The following is a 26,927-nucleotide window of genomic DNA, read 5'->3' on the forward strand; positions in this document are numbered from 1 at the left end:
ACTGTCATCCAAGTAGCCTTTCACCTTTACAGTCTCAAGCCAAGCCAATTCCTCGTTTATGAGTAGCAAATCAAGAATAACTTCCCCCCACTAATTGGACTCTCTACCAGTTGTACCAAAAAGTTACTCGCAACAAATTCCAAGAATCTGCTGCACTGCCCGTTCAGTGCTGTTTTACCCTCCCAACAGATGTTATGGTAAGCAAAGTCCCTCGTGAGGACTGGGTTTTGTCATTTGGAAATTTTGGTTAGTTGCTTAATGATGTAGTTTCCTGATAAACTGGAATTGGGAGTAGAGTAGGAATAAAGATGGCATTTCCCATTTCTGGAAGGAAGGAACTGCCCATTCCCCAACACCTTTAGCATCAAATGAAGGTACCAAGTTAATAGGAAGAGTCCTTTACCAGGTGAAACAGAGTTAGACATGACTGATGGCAGCCCTCCACAAGGTGGAATGAATAACAGTACGAAGGATGACTTCTGCTGGAAAAGTTATTGCTGAAGAATGTAGTTATTTAACTAGACCTTTTATTAAGTTGCATTCCTGGTGTCTTATCTTCTGGAGAGTTTGGAACAAAGAGGTTGTTCCTTTTTTGTCTAAATGAGATTATTTAAGTAGCTATGATTAAACATGGGCATTTTTTCATTTACCTTAAAGAAAGATGGCAAGATGACACCTCATCTTAGCAAAAGAAGGATACGTATCAGCTCCTCAAAGTCAAAGCTCGAAATAATTGGGAAATAAAAAATCAGCTAGCAAAATTAAGTCAAGGAGATCCAGATCTCTGCTGAAAAACATGACATGCATATTTTTTGGGGGCTGTGAAGACCGTCTATGGCCCAGTGTCCCACAGTCCTAATTTCCTGTGATTGCAGGATGTCTCAGTGCTCCTCAAAGGCACTGAATCTATTCAAGATAGGTGGAAAGTGCACTTTGAGGTACTCCTGAACCATGATTCCACTGTAGTGGATAGGACCATTGAATCCATCCCCAACACCCTGAAAAAGGATCCCTTGCCAACCCTGTTATCCTAGAAGAAGCCTAGCATACCATCAAGGAAGGCTACTGAAACAGATGGCAACAAGGTTACTAAACCAGATGGCATACTTGCTGAAATCTGGAAGGCTAACTGTGAGGAACTGGTACTGAGCCTCCATAAAATTATTCTACACTTTTGGGACAACAAAGGGATCCCTGGGGAACTGAGGAATACCATCCTCAAGAAAAGGGTAAGTCTGTGTGTGGGAAATATTGAGGTATTGCTCTCCTTTCCACAGCAGGGAAAACCCTTGCCTGTATTCTCCTGAGCCATCTTCTACCTCTTGCTGAGGAAGTTCTGCCAGAATCTCAGTGTATTTCATACCATTTTGTGGGGCCATTGACATGATCTTTGTTGCCCACCAGATCCAAAAAGAGTGTCAGGAACAACACCAGATGCTGTATATGGCCTTCATAGATCTCACCAAGGCCTTTGATTCCATTAGTTGCAAAGAATTGTGGAAATACTAGCCAGATTTGGATGGAGAAGTATATCAAGGTCCTGAGGCTTCTCTATGACCAGATGACTGTGACTATTTTATGTAGCAGATCAGAGACAGATCTATTTATCATCTGAACTGGGGTCAAGAAAGGATGTGTCATCAACCCAACTCTTCTTCACTTCTTTGACAGTCATCTTGGTTCTCATTATAGACCACCTTTCTTCTGGAATTGACATTGAATACCAACCAGGTAGAGGGCTCTTCAATAAGGGACGTTTTCAGTTTGCAACCAAAGTACTCAAAGCAACCATTCCTGACCTTCAATATGCTGATGACTGTGGCATCCTTGTGTACACTGAGGAAAACCTGCGCACCATGGTGGATCTTTTCAGAGAAACCTACTGAACTTTGGGCCACTCCATCAACATTGAGAAGACTAAGTGTTCTATCAGCCTGTCTCAGGCAACAAATGTGACCTCTCTCCTCAAATTACCATCGAGGAAGGGACTCTGGAGGTAGTTGGCCACAACCTTGGTGGCTATGTCTCTCAGAGTGAACATAGATGGGGATGTCCAGCAGAGGATCTGGTGCTCAAGTGTCTCCTTTCAGAAATTGATTTGGTGTATCATTATTCATTTCAATCTTTAGAAAGACACCAAGATCCAGGTCTACAATACAGCCATAATCCCCACTCTCCTCTACAGATTTGAAACATGGATGACCTACTGTCGTCATCTCAAAAGCCTGGAGAGGCAGCACCAATGATGCGTCTGGAAAATCCTCCTCATCAAATAGTAAGATTACCACACAAATACCAGTTCCTTGCTAAAGCCAATGTTACCAGCATTGAGTTGGTGATCCTCAAGCACCAATTTTCCTGGGCCAGGGATTGCCTGATTCAACTCCCAAAATAAGAACTTTACTCCAAGCTTAGTAATGCCCCGAGATCTTGCTGTGGATACAACGAAGCCATATCTGAAGAAAATGGATGCCAACATTAAGATTTGGGAGGAGCTGGGTGCTGACCACTTCCAGTGCTGCCACAACCTCAACCAAACAACTGCCAGTTTCAAGGTAAAGCATCTCACCCTTGAAGCAGAAAAGAGGGTGCAAATGAAGGAAAGGAGAGAAAACCTGGCCTATGGCCTACTCTTCCCTGTGAAAGACCTGTAACATCTACAGGTGGCCCCTTTGGCTCAAGAATTGGGCTCTTAAGTCACCTCGAGACCCATCTTTGAGCCATGGTAAAGAATCTCTTCAAATTGAGGGATTGCCACTACCAAATTATTTAACTAGGCCCTGGATTTATTAATTTGCATTTTTGGTGTCTTGTTTCTGGAGAGTCTTTAACAAAGAGGTTGTGCCTTATGCCTAGCTGAGATTATTTACGTAGCTATGATTACTGTCTGTTCACTGTCTGTCACAAGGCAGGCAAATTAGATAGCAGGATTGAAGTTTTGGACTTCAAAAATACAAATTTCAACAAGCTCAGAACAATAGTAGGGGAAGTGCTGCAGGGCCAGGGACCAAAGGCAAAAGGAATGCATTAAGAGTGGTCATTCCTTAAGGACACGATCCTTGAAGCACAAAGGAAGTCCATTCCCACGCAGAGGAATGGTAGCAAAATGGCTGGGAAGCCCTCTTGGCTATAAAGGGAAATCATGGTCCTTTTAAAGAAGGAAGAGGCTTACAAACAACGGAAGCTTGGGACAGTCCCCAAGGAGGACTATACAAAAATGGCCCACACTTGTAGGGAGCAGATTAGAAAGGCTAAGGCGGCAACTGAACTAAAATTAGCAACAGAAATCAAGGACAACAAGAAGTTCTTATTTAGGTTTGTAGGGAACAGGAGGAAAACAAATAGGAGTGTGGGGCCGTTACTCAACAACTCAGGACAGCTGGTTACTGACACTCAGGAGAAAACTGAACTCCTGAATGACTACTTTGCTTTAGTATTTCACTAGGCCAAGGGTAAAATCATGGCAGATGGGGCACAGAATGGGCATGGTGGGAATGACAGCCTTCCTATTATTGACATTGAACTGGTGTGTGATCAGTTAAAAAAAATTAGACATATATAAATCAGCAGGACCGGATGAACTTCATTTGAGAGTGCTGAAAACGCTGACCAAAGTCATTGCGGAACCCCTGGTGAAACTCTTCCAAAACTTGTGGTGCTCCGGAGAGGTCCCTGAGGACTGGGAGAGAGTATTGTGCCCATCTTCAAGAAGGGAAGGAGAGAGGACCTGGGTAACTATAGGCCAATTAGCCTAACTTCTATGCCAGGGAAAATCCTGGAAAACTTCATTAAGGAATCAGTAAGCTTGCAGAAGGTAGGATTCTGAATGACAGCCAGCGTGGGTTTGTTGCGGGCAGGTCTTGTCTTACCAATTTCATCTCCTTCTACGACTAGGTAACTCACCTGGATAAGAGAGAGGAGGTCAACATTGTATACCTTGACTTTTAAAAGGCCGTTGATCTGGTATCTCATGATGCTCTCATGGGAAAATTGGAGGATTGTGGGCTTAACTGCATGACAGTGTCACAACCCAAGGGTGTGATTTTGTTTGTGTGTGCTTCGGCACTGCTAAATTATTTCCTGCCACTCGTAGCTTTCTTTGCAGGGTGCATTTCTGAGCTGCAGAGAGGAAATGCACATTGCAAGGAGTTCCCACCATTTGTATTTAAATTCGTGCCCCACTATTGGTCAGTTCTAAATTATTCCTATGTGGTGGCTAGCGATTGGCTTGCTGGCCGTATAAGAGGCTTGAGTGGTTTCCGCCCAAGTTGGAGAACTTTGAGCACGCTGCAAAGTGCCTCTAAGGAGATTTGACTTGCGACTGGCTGATCGATAGACTGATCACCTATCGATTCTTCTCCCCGTCGCCGAACGATCCCTCAACGTACCCTTCCCTGCGCGCAAAGTTCCACGGAGCCTCGACAACTTCGTGTGAGTGAATCGGAGTTCTGTCCGAGTCCTAAAACTAGGATTTATGCGAAGTATTCCTGGAAACGTTCCAGCCTACACCGCGACCATCTTCGGTGTAAGTAAATAATCTTAAACAACCATTAAGCGTCCGTGCCTAATTCTAGCGCGCCACCTGCCTTCCCCGACCCGGCGTGTCCGGGCTGCTGGCCACAGCCCGCGGTGCACAAAAGGGCCTTGGATCATTCCCGGCCCGCACAGACAGGTGAGTAGGACGCTGGCTGTGGGGTAGGACCCAGAGAGTTCTAATGAATAGATCTGTGTCGTCCTGGCGAGAAGTGGCCAGGGATCGGTGCTTGGACCAGTTCTTTTTAACATCTTTATCAACGATTTGGATGTGGGAGTGAAGAGCTCACTGGCCAAATTATTGGACAACACCAAGTTATGGGGGGAGCATGGTCACGCTTGAAGATAGGCTGCAGATATAGGCGGACCTAGACAGGCTAGCAAGTTGGGCGGATCAGAACCAGATAAAGTTCAATGTCGAGAAGTGTTAAGTGCTTCACCTGGGGACGAACAGTCCCCAACATACCTACAGGCTTGGCAGCGCCAAATTGACTAGTACCATGACTGAAAGGGACCTAGGGGTAATAATAGACCACAGTATGAATATAAGCTGTCAGTGCGACGCTGTAGCCAGCAGGGCAAATAATACTCTGGCATGCATCAATTGGTGCATTTCAAGCAAAACCAAGGAAGTGATTCTTTCACTTTACTCAGCATTGGTGAGACCACAGCTGGAGTACTGCATCCGGTTCTGGGTGCTGCACTTCAACAAAGATGTCATAAAGTTTGAGATAATCCAGAAAACAGCTACCTGTATAATCAGAGACTTGCACGACAAGCCATACGAGGAAAGGCTGAGGGACCTGGGACTTTTCAGCCTAAAAAAGAGAAGGCTGAGAAGGGACTTGGTAGCAGCTTACCGCTACATCAGGGGAATACATCAGGGGCTTGAGTAACAGCTGTTAACCATGGCACCCTTGCGAAAAACCAGGAGTAATGACCACAGACTCCTGGAAGACCGTTTCAGGCTTAACACTAGGAAAAACTTCTTCACAACTAGGGTGTCCAGACTGGAATAGACTCCTTCCAGTGGTGGTGCAATCACCTAGCCTAGAAATCTTCAAGAGGAGACTGGATGGTCACTTTGCTGGGGTCACTTGACCCCAGTTGTCTTTTCTGCCTAGTACAGGGGGGCTGAACCCAATGATCCTGCAAGGTCCCTTCCAGCCCTTACAATCTATGAATCTATGACTTAAGCACAGACATTTTTCCATATACCTTAAAGAAAAGACAAAAAGGTAAAATTTAAAAAATATCTTTCAATTTTTATTTGGACAATTGTATATCATCAGTAATATCAGAAGTAATTAAATGCAGATGTTTCTAGTTGTAGTGTTAGATAAGCTATGTTATATATTCATTCAGCCATGCTCTAAATTGGGATTGTAATTGAATATTTCATATTTCATCCCACCTATCTTAGCCTCTGGAGTAGAGGGCATGGCCAGATTCCTAATGTATTTTGGTGTTCTTCATCCATTAGAATAATGTCAGTCCTTGCTGTATTTAATGATATTTTCCTAGCTAAATATATAGACGATATTCATTGTTTGTAACAGTTTATGCAGTTGGACTGTGTCAGCACTCCTGACTTTTTTTCATTCATTTTATTAGCGTAATAGCCACAGGGCCAATCGGGATTGGAGTCCCATTGTGTGCTAGACTCTAGAGAAATATATAAAAACTCTAAGGAGTTTATCTTCTAAATAGATGAGACCAAAATGAAAAATAAAAAGGTAGAGGGTGAGGGAAGAAGAATGGAAAAGAAATAATAAAGAAAAAAAGGTATTTTTTGTAAATAGTATCTCATATACATTTCCTTCACAGCAAATATGTTTTTCCCCCTAAATGTCCTTTTAGTATATTTGATACATTAGTTTGTTCTTCTAGCCATTGGAGGTCGATACATGCCGAGATTTAGCGTGAAAAATAAAATCCCTGTGTTTGAGGCCGTATTATCATTATACTAATTTAAACGTCTGTACACCATCAGCATCTGAGACTGCAGGAACTTAACTGCTTTACTGTTGGCATAATACTGAAGTTGATTTCAGTGAACCATAAACAGTTTGGCCCTGGGGGTAAAATTACACTGTATGCATGTTCCTAACATACTGCTTAGGGGATAAACATGTCTTAAATCAACTCATTGCTTACAGCTAAGTTCTCTCTCCAAATGCAGTTTCCCTGTAGATACTAATGTTTAGTAAGACTGATTTTCTTTAAAGCCTTAAAGGTTTTTTAATGTAATTCTGTCAATAAATGTATTTGGACAGAGTAGTAGAGAATTCATGTAATCCTAGTAAAGGTTCTTGTCCTTTTCAGCATTGTTTTTGCTTTTTAATTTGCTTTCATCTGTTCATTGAATTGATTCAGATATGTTCTAAATATTTGTATAGTACAGCTGCTCACGTATATATAGTAAAGGCTCTTGAAATTCACTGAAACTTTATTTGGTAATTTTGAATTTGTAAAATTAAAGTGAAAGCTTATTATGCATTCACACTTATTTGCTAAATTCATCGTGCATTGTTAAGATGCCTTCACTCAGAGCTTTTGTTAAAACTGCATTTCTGGTGTTGCTTCATATGCTGGGGGTTTATATGATTCTAACTGAGGCCTTGAGGGATTGGATTAGGGAACACCAGGTGCATTTGCACCCAAATATTCTTAGACTGGTATTTTGTACCCAAGCTCTTCTACTGTGTATCCAGTCTGGAATTTAAATGTAGTTCCCCAGGTTCAAATTAAGTGGCAGGCCCCCATTTGAGATTTTTAATGAGCACTTTACCCCTTTTTTAATTTGCCATTGTTTCTGTTTCTATAGCCAGAGAAGTCCAAGCACTTATTTTAGAACTGTTTTTGTAATCCAGTATGGGTGAAGCATGGAGAATTTGTCTCACAGCTGAACTCCAAAATGAATGTATCAATTTTCTCAGTATGTAAGGGTAAAAAAAGTTCCCCAAGATATTTTGCATACCTTTTAAGTCCCGACAGGCTTTGTTAAATTTGAAGTAGCAAGGAAGGATCTCTCAATGTTTAGTGTGGCTAGGTTGATTTTTGGTGGGTCTTTTCACTAATTTTTTTTTCTTCAAGTCTTAACTTCAGCTTTATTTCTACTTGAGGCTTAACCCTCCTCCCCCCCCCCCCCCTTGGTGGGGAGAGTCAAGGTTTTTTTTCCTATTTAGAACACCTTTGACCTGCCCCTCTCCTGTTCAGTGAATAGAAATGGCAAGGGTGACTGTGTAGCTCATGAAGTGAACCTGCAGGGGAGAGGGTTTCAGGAGCCCTGCTCATGGAAAAAATGCTTTTAAAGTATTTCTTTGAAAAAAAAAGAGCCTTTTTTGTACCCCTGAGTATACATTAATTGGTCATAATCCTTAGTTTTGAGGCACATAATTATTCACACAGCAGCAGGTGGTGGAGTCACAGGTATAGTTAGGATTGCTTTGTACAAGCAAGCTGCATATATTAAGAGGAAGGGAGGAACCTTTTTCGTGAAGCTTTACGTCTTGTAATTAGTTATATGAGCAAAATATGCACAAATATTTGAAAGAAATACTTTTTGATCAACCTACTTCTCTAAGACTTATGAATGCATGAGCAATTTGTGTAAGTGCCTTAAATTCTGTTTCCTTTTTGCAGATCATTACTAAATATATCTATGGACTACTGGAAAAGGAATGCCACTTGAAAAAAGTAACTCTCCCAGTAAGTCAGTTTTTTTTTAATGTTGCCATTTGTTCGATACTGCACATTGTACACACAGACAAGAGTCCCTGCTCTGAGGAGTTTGCAGCTGGATGATGGACACAGATAATACCAGCTGTGCTTTGAGCCCAGAGAAGGTGCTGACTTGGAACAATAAATGCATGCAGCATGTGCATACACAGACAAAGAAATATGTTGGCAAATGTGTCAATCTGTTTTTTAATGTATCTGATCTACCTGGGTGTGAGGTAATTCTGTGAGGGCCTCAAATTCACTTTTAGTCCTGCAAGAATGAGATAGCAGAACTTTAAAATTGTGATAGGTTTGGCATAGGAAACTATAAATTGCTTTGAGAAGCGTTTATAGTTCCCCTGAGATCCATGCAATTGGACTGAAAGAACGAAAGGCAGTTGGCTTTACAGGCAGAGGAATAAAAAGAAACCCATAATAGTGGTCTCAATCAAATATTTTAAATACCCTTTTAAGACACCTTTTAATAATCTTTTCAGTATTATGAAGCATGTATGTGAGTACATGAGGGTGGTATATTATCACCATTCAGGAATAATGCAGCTATCCTGAAATCACACATATTAAAATATTTATATCTGTACACATACTGTACCCTGCAATTACAGTGTATTTTTGTATTGTAGAGAGAGATAGTCATGACCTCTCTATGCAAGCTGCCTAACACTTTCCATTATAAAGGATTCTTATGATCTTTGAAAAGCGCTCATACTTCCACTGTTCATGGTAGGCCTTTAATATTCAGTGTGGAAGATCACTTTGGGCTACACAACTGTCTTTTATTTTGTCCCCTGAGTTTCCCTTCAGATTTGGTAGAATATAAAGCATTACAAATTCTCATTTCCTTCTCTTGCTTCAGGAAAATTTTGGCAGCCTTCCAAAAAAAGAGTATTCCAAGACCAGGTTTTGCCACTATCATAGCAGCAAGAATAGAAAATACTGTATTGGAAACACCAGAGAGACAGTGATGAGGGGAAGAGAGCTGGATTTGTCTCCCTTCTCAACCTTGTAAACCCCAGACTAAGCACATAGCACAAATGGTTCTCCCTCTGCCTGGAGGCACTGTCTAGAAAGGTGTTCCTCCTACTTCCAGATTCCTTGGGTATGTCCACCCAACATAGGTAGTACCTTACAGAGCTACCCTAACCAGCTTTGGATCAGGTGGCTTGGGTACCAGAGAGGAGTAGTTGTGTTAGTGTAGTGCTCAACCCAGGATAGTAGTATATCCTGTTTTTCAAAAAAAGCTAATTAGACTGTGCAGATATTGCACTTTTGAGGAGTCAAGTGTGCTCATTCAGAGATAGTGTGGGTATGTCCATAAAATTGCATTATTCAATACAGACATGACTTTAGAGAGAGACGGAGGACGTGCGTTTTAACTTCCTCAAGCTAAAACATGAGACAGGCATAAAAAACGATCCCTGTTTCCTGATCAAGCATTCCGATCTTTACGCTGTTATATATAAGCAGGACATCAACACCATGAGACTTTGAAAAAGAAAAATGAACTAGTCATCTCTATGCAAAACCATATTTTACTCATAAATCTAGAATGGGATTTGGTGCTGGGAATCCCAATCTCACATACATGTTTAAGCCTGAGAGAAGAGTGGGATTACATTATAAGGACTGTAAAATAAATAGGCTAGTTAGTAGTTGAAGAACCATATGATCAGAACCTTTGCTCACTTTACACTAGTTTTTAGATTTCAGAAAGCCATTACTTCCCCTTTCAAGAATTCACAGCTCTATCCCTTTCTTTTTTCAGTAACAATTTATTCCAGTCGCTATCTGTACTCTGTTTTCCACTCACCACTTATTCCTCCAAATTCTTTCTCCTACAGGCTTCTGGGCTGAATCTTCTCTTGTAGCTTTCTTAGAAGTTAACATTTTTCATCACCGAATTTCAAGTCTAATGTTTCATGCAACTGTTTCATACTGACATAGAAATTAAAAAAAAAAAATTCTGAAACCCACAAAACTTGCAAGGTTGAATTTTTTGAAAAAGAGCCAAATTCTTACAATTCTTGAGCTGCCCAAAACTGGAAGTTGACCATGTGTGTATAAAAGCCAAATAAACATGAACAGGATTTCATGCAAATTGATACCACACTTTCAGAAAGGCTTGAAAGAACAGTTTAATTTAACGTATATATTAGTAACTTAAATATACTGCAAGATATATGTAATTCACAGAAATAAAATCTGGGAAAACATACCATCAAACATTGCATCTCCAGTAACATACTAGTGGAATTTAGAATGATTTGACTTTCCTAGCCACAAAGCTGAAATTACTGAAAGCTTACATTTCATATGAATTGCAATACTGGCTGAACTTGTTAAACTAAACTACCTTATTTACTTGAGTACAAGATGAGATTTTTTCCCCCAATTGGCATGGTGAAAAAAGCCCCTCATCTTATAATCACATACTAGGAAATCTCACTAAATACATTGTCTATCATTAAACTGCTGCCAAAAAAGTATGTGCTCAGCAGTGGAAGCTACCTATGAACTACAAAGTTGATTAAATACGGCCAATACTCATATATTCATAGAAACTTAGGGTTGGAAGGGACCTCAGGAGGTCATCTAGTCCAGCCGCCTTCTCAAAGCAGGACCATTTCCACCTAGATCAACTCAGCCAAAGCTTTGTTTAGCTGGGTCTTAAAAACCTCCAAGGATGAAAGTTCCACCACCTCTCTGGGTAACCTGTTCCCATGTGTTACTGCTCTCCTAGTGAGAAAATTCTTCCTAATATTTAACCTAAACTTCCCTTGCTGCAACTTGAGACCATTGCTCTTTGTTCTGTCATCTGCTACCACTGATAACAGTCTAGCTTCGTCCTTTTTCGAATCTCCCTTCAAGTAGTTGAAGGCTGCTATTAAATACCCATCTCAGTCTTCCCTTCTCCAAACTAAATAAGCCCAGTTCCCTCAGTCTCTCCTCAGAAGTTATGTCCCCCAGCCCCCTCACCATTTTTGTTGCCCTCCACTGGACTTTCTCCAATTTGTCCACATCCTGTCTGTAGTGGGGGGCCCAAAACTAAACACAGTACTCCAAATGTGGCCTCACCAGTGCTGAATAGAGGGGAATAATCACTTCCCTAGCCCTGCTGGCAACACACGTACTGATGCAGCCCAGTATGCCATTAGCCTTCTTTGCAACATGGGCACGCTCTTGGCTAATATTCAGCTTATTGTTCACTGTAATCCCCAGGTCCTTTTCTGTAGAGCTGCTGCCCAACCAGTCAGCCCCCAGCCTGTACTAGTGCATGGGATTGTTCCATCCTATGTCTGTGTTGAACCTCATGTGATTTCTTTTGGCCCAATCCTCCCATTTGTCTAGGTCACTCTGATTCCTAGCTCTACCCTCGAGCATATCTACTAGTCCCCACAGCTTGGTGTCATCTGCAGACTTGCTGAGGGTGCACTCTATGCCATCTTACAGGTCATTGATGAAGACATTGAATAAAACTGGCCCTAGGGCCAACCCCTGGGGCACTCCACTTGATACCAGCTGCCAACACGACATCAAGCCATTGATTGCTGCCCTCTGAGCTTGGTGCTCCAACCAGCTTTCTATCCATCTTACAGTCCATTCATCCAGCCTGAGCATTATGCTTGCACTGAGCATAACTATAAAATACATGGCCCACATTGGGCAAATATGCTGATAGGAACTTTTTTTTCTTACAAATGATATTAAAAATACACTTATCATCGTAGACTTACATAACATCACCTATTAAGCATCCTTGTTTTACCAAAATTTCATATTGCAAAAACAACTACATATCCAAAAACATACAGCTGCATGTATTAAACCCTTAAGCAATATACATCAGCTTCCCACAAAAAAGTTACAGAACTTTTTTTTCATGTAGAAACCTATGACAAGCTATTAGCTCAGCAACCACCTGAAACTCTCCATCCCTCCCATCAGTCCTTTCTGTTGGTTTAGTGAAACCAGTGTGTCCAGTCCTTTTTCCTGCATTTCTTCTCTGCTGCTTCTTCTCAGATCTCTTACTTGTCCCAATGAATGTACAATTTCAGTTAATGTAGCCCCAGGTTCAGGCACTTCCTTTCAGTGAAAGCCAACCCCTTAAATAAATGGAGTTTTCCATAAACTAGTTTTAAGCATGCTAATAAAGTCCTTAATAAATTTCCTTCAGCCCCTTTGGTATGAGTCCATATAATACAGGGGTGGGCAATTCTTTGCGACGGGCTGTGGTGCCCAGGCAGCATGACTGGGTCTGGCAGTGGCAGTGGAGACACTGGCAGCGGCAGCCAGGCCAAACGATCCGCTGCAACAGGGGCTGCCAGAAAGCTGGGTCCAGCCACTGCACCACCCCGCTGTGCCCAGGAGTGGTGGGATGAGCTGCATGAGTCATGGTCTGGGCTACCCCCTGTGCTTGATCTGGGTGCAGCTGGCGGACCTCCCATGGGCTACATAGAATCTCTTGGTGGCCTGGATCCAGCCTGAATGCTGTATTTTGACCATCCTTGATATACTACCATCTCCTGAGCTAACAACGGGTTTATTTTGATGATGCTTAGAAAGCAGTGGACCTTTTCCCATGCCCCCTTTGCATGTGTACACTCCCAGAACACGTCGCACCATTTCATCTTCTCAGCCAGCTTCAGGGACTTCTAAAATAGTAAAAACAGACATTTTCTCCCCTTTCATCTTCCCTGCACCACTCCCTTCAGCATCTAGATGAAGTCATCAAGCCCCATCTGTGTTGCAGCTCTCGCTGGCAAGATATTTCTCACAATCATACATGCTAGGTCAGCATGTTCCCCTCCTAGTTGTTTACTTGCCACAACTCCCCATACCTGCTTCACTTGTTCTTCCAAGAAGTTTCTCATTGGTGCCATTCTGTCTTTCTCCTTTAGCGCTTTCACCAATTTCTTATGATCCTTCAAGACCTCCATTCCTACCTTTTCTATTTTATACCTCTGCATGAAACCTTCCATCCTGATGTAATGAATCATTGGCCTCCTTATTCTGATATAGCTCTTTATAAAATCTTCTCATTGCCTCTTAACATCTCCTCCTGCTTTTCCATCCAGGTACTACCTTCTTTCTGCGCCACTTTCAATTCTCCTTTCACTGTCTTCACTATAGCCGAAAAGTATCGGGACCACTCTTCTTTTTCTTTTGCCCAGGGTGCTTGTGCTAAAAACATTTTTTCTCATCTTTCTTTTAAACCAGCTTTCTATCTCTTGCCTTATTTCTTCTAGTTCTTCTTGTACCTATTTTCCTTCTGCAGCTTCCTTTAGCAGCTTTAGCATCTTTCTTTGTAGCTCTCTCAGCTCTTCAGTTCTTTTCCTTGTAGTTCTTCAGGTTTCCTTCCTGAAAAATTCCCATCCTCTTCTTCATCATCCACCATACTCTGGTACTCTTCAATGTTCTCCATCCCTCATAGTGTCTCACATATGCTTGACATATCTCTTCGTCTTGTAATAGTCTCACACTTAACTTTCTCAGTTCTGCTTTCAGCATTCGATGATTACTAAATGCTACAAATATGGTTTCTTTCTTGTGTATCTGTTTCTTTTGATACAAATACACATAAAGTCCATTCTTGATTGTTTCTCTCCACTGGGGTCAGTTCTAGTGAAAACTTTTTCCACTTCCCACACATCTCTTTTGTCGGGATTAGAGCAGCCGGCTTCTGCTGCTTTCTGAATCCCAGAGCTGGGGTAATAAAACTTTCACCTGACAGGCGGGTAGGTGATGGATGAGTGAAATTAACCAGACACAGACGCGTGTTGGTTACAGGAGATTGTTTACTTATGTCGCCCAGATAGTGACGTACGACGCAGGCTGAGCCTTTGTTTCTGTTACAGTTGCATTGATTACAGTTGAGCGAATAAGGTCGGGTTACGATATCAAGCGATGATGAACGAAGCACGCCGAGAATGGTATCGAGCCTGCAGGGCTTTACTACGTCAAAATTAACTATGACGGGGAGAGATTGAACTGTCTAAATTTCCATCTCCTCCTTTCCCTGTTCTGCCACCCACTTCTGTTATGCAATTGAAGTCCCCCGCTATTATCCACAATCTCTCTCTGACTACATAAACTGCTAACTTTCTAAGCGGAGCTTTCCTCCCCTCCCACTCTGGTGGTGCATATACATTGAAAACTTCTAATTCTTCTCCCTCAACTGATACTATCATTTGCTGAGGTCTGCCACTGACGATGTCTTCCACCTGCTGTCCTTTCACCTTTGGATTCTTGAATAGTATTGCCACTCCAACTGCTTTGTTCTCTTTTGTCCCTGACCACCAAGATGGTCCCCATCTCCACCTCTTTTTCAAAATGTTTATAATCCCTCTCCCCTCATACCACATTCTTGTAGGTGGATTATGTCTGCCTTTACTTGATTTAACATTAGTTCAACCTACTCCCATCTTTTCCTTGTTAAGAAATTCCTGACATTAATTGAAGCTTTAATTAGTGCAGTTGTGCTTATGTTAAACTGAGTGGACGTGTCCCCTTAACGATCGTCTGTGCCACTGCTCATTGTGGTTGACACCACCCCTGCTCCCCCCTTCACATACCTATTGCTTCTGCAAGCTGCCTGATCACTTTTGCAGCTAGGAAGGCTTCCTTTTACTGCCTTCCTGCCACTTTCTGCTTCCTGCTTTCTACTCTGGCCTGGAGCCCAGGGGAGTTAATGGCAGGATCTGTTCTCTGGCTCTGACTCCAACTTGTCTCCCCCTTTATTAGGTTTCTTTTTCCTGACTTTCTGTCCCTTCACTTTCTGCCTTTTCCCTGCCTGTCCATCTGGCTCTTTTTCTTACACTATATCCACTTCTGTTGTCTGTTGGGTGTCTTCCTTCTTCCCCTCCCCCATCTCCATGTCTTTTGATTCTTTGTTGCTTTTCCCTCTTCCCTTTCCATTTCATCTCTACTTCTCTCTTGTGCAGCTTCTATTACAGAGATTCCGCTTCCCTCTATCTCCATTTCTCCCTCCTGTGCAGTCTCCCTAATTTTTCTATCTCAGTCTCTTCCCGCTCCTCTTCTTCACTGTTGCTTTCTGATTCTTGTAGTTCTTGGGGGAGGAGTGGTCTGACATTTGTTGCAGAAGCTGTTGGGTACTTGCAGTACAAGTATCCCTCCCCCGCACAAACAGTGCATTTTATGAACTCCTGGCACTCTTCTGCTCTGTGCTCGTTCCTTCACACCTGTAACATGCTATGAGGGGACAATGTGCAACCAGGTTCCCTTCTTTCCCTCATCTGCTACATTGCTTTGATTGTCCACAATATATTATAAAACCCTCATCTGGCTCTATCTGGACCACCGAAAGGAGGTGCTGCACGCCATCTGGGCTCCACTCATTTGGTTTTAACACTGCTCGAGCCCTCCACGGCCCTCTCCAAATACCGTATTTGTCCTTCACTTTCTCTACCTACAGAACTCTTTGCACATATTTTTCCAGGCACCTTTCTATGTCTTCTGTTTCTAATATATCCATATACATCTGGAAAGTAATCACTCTTCCCTTAACTGTTCTGCTGCTACAAGCTTTAAACTTTTTAATTTCTCCCTCCTCCCTTTTTATGGATATTTCACCCAAAATTGGTTATACCCTTCTTTGTTCCAATAAGTCAGTTGCCATATCTTTCAGCTGGAGAAAGCAATCATGCTGGTGAGATGTTCCCACAGTATTGCCTGCACCCCCAATATCTGAAACAGTACCTTCTCCACAAATTTGAATCTGTTCATAGCCAATCCCTTCTGTATCCCATTGCCAGTTAATGTTGCCCATATCCATAGTCCCTACTCTGGACCAGCATCCCATGGTGTCTCTTCTGTATCTTTCCACCATGCCACTCCTGATGGGCTGACCTTCTGTTGCGTTCCTGACTATCATTTTCCAGTTGCTCCCACTCTCTCTCCTGCTCTCCTCTTCTCCTGCCATCTCTCTGGCCTCATCTCTCTCACCACTGCCTTCTTTGTCACTGCTTCTGTTGCTTTCCTTCCTTCACCTTTACTGTCTTCTTTTCTCTCTCCTTTTCTACCTTTATCCACTCTTCTTCTGTCTCCAGACCTTCATTTCTACTCTTTCTACCTCCTGGCTGTCAGGCACCAGTGCCACTCTTTTGGGCTTTGGGTTCCCCTCCTCTACTTCTGCCATCCTGACGTTCCATTGATTTTTCTCTGCTCTTAAGGCATTGATCAGGTTCTCTGCCGATCACTTGATGCTGATGGAACCTACCACATGGATAGGTTAGTGCAACCCATCTGAATATGGCATATGCTAGTGCCCATTAAGTGCAGTTGCCCTCACAGTCGACCTTTTCGAGTCATGCTGAGCCATGACATTGCATACAGTTCACCCAGAATCCTTTTGTTGTGCCCTCTCTCAGCCTGGTAAATATGATTGGTGTGACTCAATCCTCTATAAGGTGAAGCTGGACCAGGTTGCCCTGTGCCTCATCTGCATGTAAATTTTTGGAGCATCCCTGGATTTGCAACAAGAATGCCCAGTTCCAGTGATGAGGGGCTAATTAGCATATGGATGATTTGCAGGGGGGGTAAACACATACTGAGCAGTGCTAAGCTGTGGGGTCACCATGGAAAGTAGGGCCACACTAATCATATGCCCCGGGCTGAGAGAGGGTGTGACAGAGGGATTCTGTGTGAACTGTACGCAGTGTTGTGGCTCACTATGGCTTGCAATGCTGTTGATTCTTGTGGGACTGAGCCCAGTGATATAAGCAGGTGAAAAAGTGTTGCTTAAAAGTGTATTTATGTAGTAAGTATATGGGTATTATATGTAAATTGCTACAGCCATGTTTAGTTTCAGATTTATTGTTTCCAAATTTGCTTCTCACTTCCACATGCTTAGGGAGAGTGAAGTCTGACAGTAAGGGGAGGGGGAAGGGGCTGCCAAGGGAAAAAGTTTGTGGGAAGCAGAGAACAAAAGGCTACCTGATCTCCCAGCTTTATTTTCCCTGCTGTAGGTGGGGGGAAGCAAATTCAAGGCAAACCTCCAATAATTAGATTCTATACCTGGAAAATTATAACACATTTATAACTTTTCAATGTATAGAATCTAATTATTGGGGGGTTCATCTTATAATCAGGTTCATCTTCTATTCGAGTAAATATGGTAATTGAAATTGAGACTTTTACTGAATTTATTTAATCTATATTTAAATAAAAGATCAGTGTTAAGTGTTCACAGGCAAATCCAAAACTGAGAATTGTTAATAAATACAAATTGCTTTCTGCTGTCTCACTGTGACTAGAAATAAATGGTATTCTAGGTTGATCTGTCAATAAAGTGAGGTGTGCACAAGAATGACCTTTATGTGCATTCTTTAGTGAAAGCTTCATTTAATGAATTACTGCTGTTTGAAGACAAATTGGTTTGAAAAAAAGTTTCCAAATGTAATTAAGTTGAGGAAGGGAATGATGGTTTCGGGTTTTTTTTTTAAACGTATACAGTAGAAATTTTAAACTTTATTCTTAATTAACCCATTTACAGGGGTGGGAACTAGTTAATATGTTTTCTTGTATATGCAGTTACAGCATAGTATTGAAATGTATAACTAAATTATACCTTTGTCTTTCTGGAAGCTAAAAGTGCATTGTTTTATTTTAATTATAGCAATTTCTATCTTAAGTATTGCGTACTAAGATATTATATCTTAAGTATAAGCAATTTCAATCTCAAAACTTAAGATAGAAATGATCTACATTGTATTTGAAACACCATTTAAGACCTTTTGTGTCCTCCTGTCCTCTTGACATGGCTGCATTCTTTCTTTATACGTTTGTTAGGTGCTGGGCATATATACTGTAAGTACTTTAGATGCGCTCTTCCCATCTAATTGAATGAGCCGGAGAATGTTTGGGGAAGGGTGGAGAAGGGAGTGAGTACGCTCCTTATTTTAAAGAGGGGAAACCAAAGTTGCAGTTTTTATGCTGAGTCAAAATTTTTATGCAACTTCAAAATGTTATGCTTGTTTTGGGGGTAGAATTATGAATTGCCAATGGATTAAGGTTTTAGATTTGAAGTTAGGTGCTGTATACAGGTGTGATCTTTTGAACTTTATTAAGTGAGTAATTCTCCAAGGAGACTCACCATTAGAAGCCTAATTGTGTGAATACTTCTATTTGCACTAATAACATTCACGCTGCATGAAATTTGGAGATGAAACTAAGTCATATTGTCTCTCTCTCTGACACAAGACATATTGGTTTGTTCAAAATTTTAGCTTAATTTTAAAATTATTCTGATGTGTTGGTATTTTTTTGCCTCAGAACTTAGATAATTAAAGGACCCATTTTTTTCAATACAAGCCTTGATTTACTCCTGCCAATCATACAGCTAAAATTGTGGCCTCCTTGCCTCCCCACATAAGAGCTTTCTTCCCTTTTCAGTTCTTTCTGATGTAGGTAAGAATAGGAGAGGAGCGGATGGAATATTAAGCTCTGTCCACTCAATGTTCAAACCGGGATACTTATACTGGTTCTATGGGACAGGTACATTACACCTTAAATGAGTTGCTTCACTTGGCACACAGGGGACATTGAGGCCTGGATTGTGGTGTTCTGTTTCACAGGGCTCATACAGACATTCAGTTTCTCCTGGAAAAGTTACTGTTCTCCATGGAGAACCCAGAAGTGTACAGAATTTTATGCTTTTTCTCCCAGAGTAAAAATGGCTGCTCCAGGAGAAAAATAACTTGGGAACAACCAGAATATCTTCTGGGAGAGTAAATGCTACATGCCATGAATTCACTCAAAAGAGAACATAGTCCTTCAGCATCCTGCCCCTGTCACCACTCCCCAGGGAGACAGCGTATTGCTTTCTGGACTCTGCTGCTGCTGCAGCAGGGAGTGGCACACACCCCTTTTACAATCCCCACATTGTGCTGTAGGGAAACAGAGGTTGCCCATGGGCAGGCTGGGTCAGCCAATCAGGGCTGCCCTATGCACTGCGGCCATCTGTTGCCAAACAGACTAGGGAAGCCTGCAAAGCATGCTGAGATGTCTGCACAGTCCCGTTCCCTACCCTTCCTTTCCTCTCTCCCCCACAGGCTGTAAACTTTACTCTTTAGGGCTCAGCATTCAATTGTCTGTACACACAGCTCTGGATGAGTTTCTCCATCAGGAAAATAGCCCTGGGAGAATTCTCTCAGATTATTTGAATGTGTGTACGCAGCCGCAATCTACCTCTTGGTCTGCTCCTGGGGCTATGCAGCAACACATTGCCTCTTCATCAGTGCTTACAACAAAGCCATTATTTACTCCAAAATTGAATGAAGATATTTTATTGCATATTTTATATGCAGGTACTATTTTACTAACTTTATAATTGACTAAATTTACAATGTGATTTCTTATTTGGATTATTAGATCCTTGTGTTGCTGTGATTGAAATGGAAGGATGTATTCGTTTTCATTTTCTATATATTTTCCACATGAATCTATTATTGCAGCTTCTGGCAAATAAGATGTGACAAATTACTTGACATTTTTTCTCCCAGATGATCCTTTTATGGACTTTCTTCTCTGCCAGTAAATTTATGTGAGCAACTAAAGTCTATGGCTCCTTTTGTATTTTTATAATTTTTCATGCTTCCTGCCTCCTATCTCCTACTTGTGTATGATAAATTACTTATAAATCTCCTTTGGATAAGTTTTTTCTTAATTGTAATGTATTTTTTTTTGTTTGAAAATGAGGATTGTGAGGCTTCAGACTTCAGATAAGGGCTTTAGTTCATGTTCAACTATATTGTTTGCATAGTATAGTTTAGCCTTCATAATGCAAAATGTGTATAAATTCTAATGGCCAGTTTTGAATTACAACTCTTAGCATTGGTGGATCTAGTATTTTGAAAAGGGGGGTTCAGATGGTGTGACATGTCATCACATATAACACAACACATTGTTTTTCTCCAGTTGGAGAGAAACCAGGAGCTTTACAGATATGTTAGCCCTATAGTATTCAGTTTAATGTCAAAGCAAAAAAATATAACTATTAGAATGTGCACTGATATGCTAGATTATATATAAAGTTTGAAAAAAACACAACAAACTAGGCAAAAATATTCAAAATATATTGTATCATTAGTCACATAGTCATAATATTTAAATATATCTCTCTCATTCAGATTCATAAAATCAAATCTTGCCTTCTTGAGCATCTGGACAGTGCTGCCAATAGTGTTAGTCATTTCTACATGTGAATTAATATTGTCACACCTGAGTTAAGGTTTAGAGCTAGAAGCAGTCAACAGGGCTATGTATTAGAAGAGAGATATTACCAGGAATGACTAACAGCCAGCAAAATTTCAGAAGAAAGGAAAGCTTGAATAGCAGAACATTAAGACCTTTACAAAGTATAATTGAAGGTCATTTACACCTGTGGAGTAGAGAGATATTAGCAGGAATCAGGGAGACGATAATGAGTCATGAAGTAAACTGACTGTTTCAGTACTGCCTGGCAGAAATGCTGTTGTCCCTCCCAGGCAGGTGGTTTTAAAGTTTGGATGGAGTAAGAATTAAAGGGAGTTTGGGGGGGTGGGGTGCAGCTGTCCCCCTGCCCCAGATCTACCCTGACTTTTAATATATTTTTGTTTTTATTTTGGAATTTGTATTTAATTGTATAATGATTTTTCTTTTTTTATTTCAGATAGATGCTTCTGAGAGTGAGCCAAAGAGTTTTATCTTTATGAGTGAAGATGCAATGACGAATCCAGATAAACTGATAGTTTTAATTCATGGTAGTGGTGTTGTCAGGGCAGGTCAGTGGGCTAGAAGACTTATTATTAATGAAGATCTGGACAGTGGTACACAGATACCATATATTAAGAGAGCTGTTGAGGTAAGTAAATATATGTGTGTGTATTAACTATCAGTAATTTGTATTTTTTTGTTTTTTAAGCTATGCTAAATGGAATTCCCAGAAATTCATTATGTTCATGATTAGAATGGTTTCCTCCTTTTATTTTTAAAAACCTTTTTTCAGATACTTTACTATAAAAGAGAAAGTTGTTTCCTATTGTATGTCATATGGTTGTGGTGGCACTGCTGTCTCATTTAGTGTGGCAGGTAAAGTTATAAAGCCTTCAAACTAAAAAGGAAGAATACAAAAAGAATTCCATAAGTTGTTAAGATCTGAAGTGTTTTCTTTTATATTTCATCAGATTTGTGTATTCTCACTCAAATGTCTGTTGTAAAGCTCCTCTTAGCATGAGCTTTCATGATAACTTGATAACAGCAAGCTTTCTTAAGCATCTACCAAATTTTGCTAGTGTAGTATTTTTAGTCCACCAAATCTTATTATGGCAGTTGCTCTAATTAGTGATATATTTTGCTTCATCTATCCATAGTTTAAAATTTAAGATGTTTACCATTTGTATGTTTCCTCCATATGGTAAGGGAAAAGTAGTAGCACAAGAAATCAGTGTGCAACTTGTGCAGATTTTGGAACACTGTGACTATTAAAATTAAAAATCATACTTTGCTCCATAAAACACACTTAAAACTTTCTGTAAGAATCATTTGAAAACCATGTATAATGTTTTTAGTATTTTTGAATTACTTATACATTAACTTTAATGTGTTATTCTTAATGTTCCTGTTCATTACAGTCTTCTTATAAATGTTTTGCCAAGTGCATCTGTAATTTCTGCAGTGATGCTTTGTATGTTGTGAGTGCTTTTTATGTAAATGTTTTTGTTAAAAGTTCAAAGCGAGGTCCTCATCAAAATGTTGAGTGTAGGTGAAATAAGCACTTGGCTGTAACTGTGGAAAACAGGCTGGGATGCTAATGATGGCTTAGTTTTTTAAGGACACACAATTTTCTGCTAAAGTATTGTACTTTGCGAAAGAATAATATTAAGTAAGATTAAAATAAATGTTTAGCTTATGCTAAAGAATGGGGTATGTTAATCAAAGCAGTAACTTTTTAGTAGGTTTTGAAAGAAGTGTTAAGAGTTCTGCATTTTAATTTGTTTATTTTTCCCAGAAAACACAAAAAACAAAAAGCAAATACCTAAATGAACATAATCATTATGACTCACACTAGGCTTCACAGTTTTAGTCCTCATAAATGTAGTTCACATACCTGTGTGGTTATTGATTAGTATCACCAAAATAACATAGCACTTATGGTTAAAACATTGGTAAATATGTTATATATTTAGGTTTTATACCTAATACCACAGTAAAATGATTCATTAAATAGAATTAGAGTGTATGATGTGTTTGATACAATGACAGGCTGTAGCCAATTTTTAATGGGTATTAGAATCAAGATACTACTAAATACTTAGTGTTACTGACATATGACCCATACCTTTCCCCCCAGAAGTTAGACATCCAAAATTGGGGTGTATGAATAAGAGCTTCGTCGCACAGCAATTTTAGGCAGCTCAGGGAGCTCTTGACTCCTAGATTGTCCACACATTAAGATGTATAAACTAGTAGTAAGCACTTTTTAGGCATTTTGAAGTTATGCCACTCCTGGGCAAGTTTATCTCTAATCCATATTACCTAGCTCATGTGGCCACTCCCCAGAGATAAGCCACCCAAGTTTCAGTCCTCCAGCATCCCAGGATGAAGTGCCTCCTCCCCCCACCCTCTTGTTCTGTGTGGGCAGACTTTGTACCCCCTGAACTCTATTGCCCATGGGATGGGATGGGTACCTAGCCAAGTGCCCCTCCTGATCCTGGAGGTGTGACCTGGATGGGCAGCTCACCTGGGCAAAGACCAGTCCTGGATGGAGGGCTAGGGGGAGAGGAGTGGGGAGCAAGGTAGTGTGCTAGATTGGGGTCCCTATGAGATGGGGCTTCCCAATCTCAATCCCAGTCCCAATCCCAATCTCAATCTTAATTTATTAAAACATGAGGCTTTCTTTAATGTACTTACTCTTTCTTTCTTTTTATATGTTTTTACTTATTTTTATTCTATCCCTTAGTGGCTTCAGTGACTGACTTCCTTCATTTCTCCACCCAGCCCCAAGCTGCCACATTGCCTTTCCACCTTCCATTTCACTACATAGTCCCCATCATTAAAACTCTTCCCCATCCAGCCTCCTGTTCTCCCCTCCCTACCCCACCTACCCCCATCAACCCATCTTTCCAACCCTGGCTCACCAGCTCTCCAGTGGCAGCTTACAGCTATAGCTCCTAGTTAAGCCCCTGCTCACCAACCCCGTAGTGGCAGGTCATAGCTGTATAGTTTGGGAAGAGTCAGAGAACATGAACTACTGTACATGAACATATAGCTACTGTAAACTTGAGCTAACACTAACACCAATCAACATTTGAGAAGCTTATAGTATAAAGTGTAACAAAGCCCTTAGTGAGGAAGCTGATTTCTGCACCAGAATGAAGGCATGGGGACACTGGAATAGCTGCTGGGGGCTCTGCCTCCTTCCTGGCCCCATGCAACAGGGGAGTAATCTGTTCTTTAGCATCACTCACCTTCCCCTTCCTGTTCAGCCAAAAGATAGAAGTTTAACCCTGTCACCACTGCTGGTGAAATGCTAGTAGATTTTGGCTGACCTGTTCAGCAGCAGCTGTGACAGGTTAAGGCTGAAGAACAGACTCTGTCCTTCTCCTTGTAGCCAGCATTCAGTCATGACTCTGGAAAAAAAAATTCTCTTCATTTTGCCTTCCCAAAATAAGACGCATCTTATTTGAGGGGCAGAGGTTGATATATGGCAAAATATGCTATTTACACAAATCAAACTCCTTTGAAGGTATTCGAAATCAATCAAGGTGTGCTCAAGAAAGATAACATTGGGTGTGTCTACATGAGATGCTTGCTGCACAGTAGACTACTTAGCTGCACAGTAAATGTCACGTGTTTACACGTGTGCCCCTATTAGGCTGGAGTAAACTAATTTACTCTGCAGCAGGATAGTACTTGTAAATACAAGTAGTATCATGCTTTTGAGTAAAAAACTCCACAGCAGTGGACGTGTAGATGCTGCCCTGGCTAGCTGGACTGTGATGGTGCTTCAGTGCAGGGCTGCCTGCTGGCTAGCCCTGCATTGAAACACCCTCTTGCCCCAGCCAGCCCCTCCACTGCACATTGAGCCAGGGGGAGCAGCCCTAGGCTAGCAGGCTGACCCCCACCGCCCGGACCGTCTGCCAGCCCGGGCTGCTCTGCCCCGGCTTAATGTGCTGTGGTCCTGGAGTTCATTAATATTCAATTAATTGCTTTATTCAAGTGCATTAATATGCATGTGTAGATGTGCCCACTCTTAACTATATTTCATGGGATGTAGACTGAATATGTATCTAATGAACAGGCAATCATATATTATTTGTCAAAGAGGTTAGCCTGAAGTCAGGCAGAGGGCAGGGCAGAGTGGCACCTTAGACAACGTGGTTCAGTGAGGCAGCGACAGTCTATGGTAGCATCTCAGGAAGTAAACTGTTGCCTCTCTGAACCATTTTGTCTAAGGTGCCATTCTGCCCTGCCTTCTGCATCTCTCAAAGTGAAAGTGTGTGCTTTTTAGATAAAATAGCTTGACTAGTATTTATTAAGTGATTACTTATGTTTTGCTGCTTGTCTTGGTTTTGATATTTGCCTTGGCTTTCTTCTAGGTCTTCTAATTAAGGAAAAGTCTTATTGTTTGCCGACATTTTCAGAAAAGATTTCCTTGATAAGTTTACCATACTGAAGAAGGGGGAAGTGGAGTGCAACGTGATATTTTACTTAAATACACTGCCTGAATCTCCTGAGAATAGTATCTAGGACTTAACATTTCCACTCACTGTCATGAGTAGGAAGTTTATATTGGTGACTTCCACCAGCATCAGGAAAACCTGATTTTTCACTTATAAAATAAAAAATGTTTGTTACATAGTTGTGAAAATAACATTTTAAATTATATCTGCACATAAACTGATACTGAGGGCAGTCTATTTCAATGTGCAAACAATTTTAGTACCTCTGTTACTTCTCATGGATTTTCCAACTGCAAAGTTAGTCAGTGTAAGAATTACATAAGTTTTTAGTGCTGCTATTCAGACTCCTCTAGGTAGTGGTGAAATTATCAAGGATCAGAAAAGCTTGTTTTTCACTTTGAAAAATGCTAAGCAATACTAGAGCCAAAGAGACTAACTACTCACTGGGGAGGGCCTGAACACAGGGGCTAGTAAGCAAAGTCATGTCCTTCACAACCAGAAAGCTGGGGGAGTAGCAGAGGGTTGGAGCAAGCTGGGGCATAAGATAGAGGAAATGGACAAAAAAGGCTCCTTCTTCTACCTTCTAGCTGATGGAGTAAAAGGGCTCAAGGGAAAGGGTTTAAAATTTGGCAAGTCTATAACAGCTGGTCAAATGAAACCTCTAATAGAGCCCAGGGAAGGGCACCTAGGTAGACATCCCATCAGCTTAAGCATTGCTTTTGTTTTTGCCTTGGCATTGCCCCTAGGCAGTGCCTTTTTTCAATCTTTATTTTTTTTAATCAGATTTTCATTAGTATACTTAATCTTTTGAATAATGAGTGTTGGTTAAAATTTCCTAGACCTATGTATAAGAGAGGGGAAGTGTTAAAAGGTATTTTAGAATGTAAAAGTTTGCCATTGGGAAAAAAAATTGGAGGAAGATGTGCAAGAGGAAAACTGATAAAATATAGCAGAAATGTTAAAGAACTCAGGAAAAATAGAGGAGAAAAGAGGTTAAAAGGAAAGAAGTAAACAGGCACTGAAAAGGCACCTGAAAAGGTATGCCAAGATCTGTTTTCTGAATTTTATAAATTGAGTTGGGATCACCCATATTCCTGGTGATTGTCTTAGCCATGGGCATAAATTAGGTCTTCTCTTTCTCTCACCTAATAATTATATAATTGTTTATAGAAAATGGAACACATCCAAAAGGAGAAAGTGTGAGACCACTTTTCTTTAGCTAAGCAGTTAGGGCACTTCCCTGGGATATGCAAGACCTCAGTTTGAGTCTTGGAGACCTCAGTCCTCCTCCTAGGTAAGGGAGGAGTGGAATCTTGGTTTCTCCTATCCCAAGTTATAGGAGTGATCCAACAATCAGGCTGTTGGTTATGATGCATTATGAGGGATCTCTCTCAGCTTGCATGTTTTCATGAAAAAGTTGAAAGGTCTCAGTTATGTCTCAGTGGGAATAGGAAAAATTTGGAAATGTCCAAAAAAAAAAGAGAATCCATTTCCTATCATGTTATGCTTAGGAGATGAGTCAGTACTAGTATATTGCATCCTGGCTATTGGGTTTATTTCTTAGCTGGAGGGGGATGAGTATTCTTTTTTTAAAGTCCTGATAGTATTCTCCATGAGTATACTATGAAGTTTGTGAACTCAGAGGTACAACTGAATTTCAGAGATCTACAGCATTTCTTGCTCACTGTAACAAAGGAAACAGCAGATAAAGCTTTCAGAGTTTTCAGAACAGTTGAGGTAACACATAGGGATAAATATCAGATATAAGATACACCAGGATTGGCACTCGAACAAAAGTTATGGAATGAAAGAAACACAAGAGGCAATTTGACTAGTCCTTTAGGAATATTTTTATATATCAGTCATATCAGCACTATTGTTAAACACTACTGATAATACTATTGTTAAAAGTACCTGAACCAGCACAAGATAATGAAGAAGCTGGCTGCTGCTTCATGGTGTGATCTCTTC

General features: G+C 40.9%; 1 protein-coding gene across 7 annotated transcripts in view; it reads left to right on the forward strand.

Annotated features, from left to right (window-relative positions):
* Positions 1–26,927, forward strand: part of ARB2A (ARB2 cotranscriptional regulator A) — a 413,000-nt gene that overhangs the window by 95,513 nt on the left and 290,560 nt on the right. For all 7 annotated transcript variants that reach the window (XM_014597271.3, XM_006264051.4, XM_059725034.1 and 4 more), the window contains 2 exons: positions 8,179–8,244; positions 20,945–21,136. In XM_014597271.3, the coding sequence (XP_014452757.1) occupies positions 8,179–8,244; positions 20,945–21,136 (258 nt within the window). The remainder of the gene's footprint in view (positions 1–8,178; positions 8,245–20,944; positions 21,137–26,927) is intronic.

Source organism: Alligator mississippiensis, chromosome 3 (assembly GCF_030867095.1).
Source record: "Alligator mississippiensis isolate rAllMis1 chromosome 3, rAllMis1, whole genome shotgun sequence".
Lineage (NCBI taxonomy): Eukaryota > Metazoa > Chordata > Crocodylia > Alligatoridae > Alligator > Alligator mississippiensis.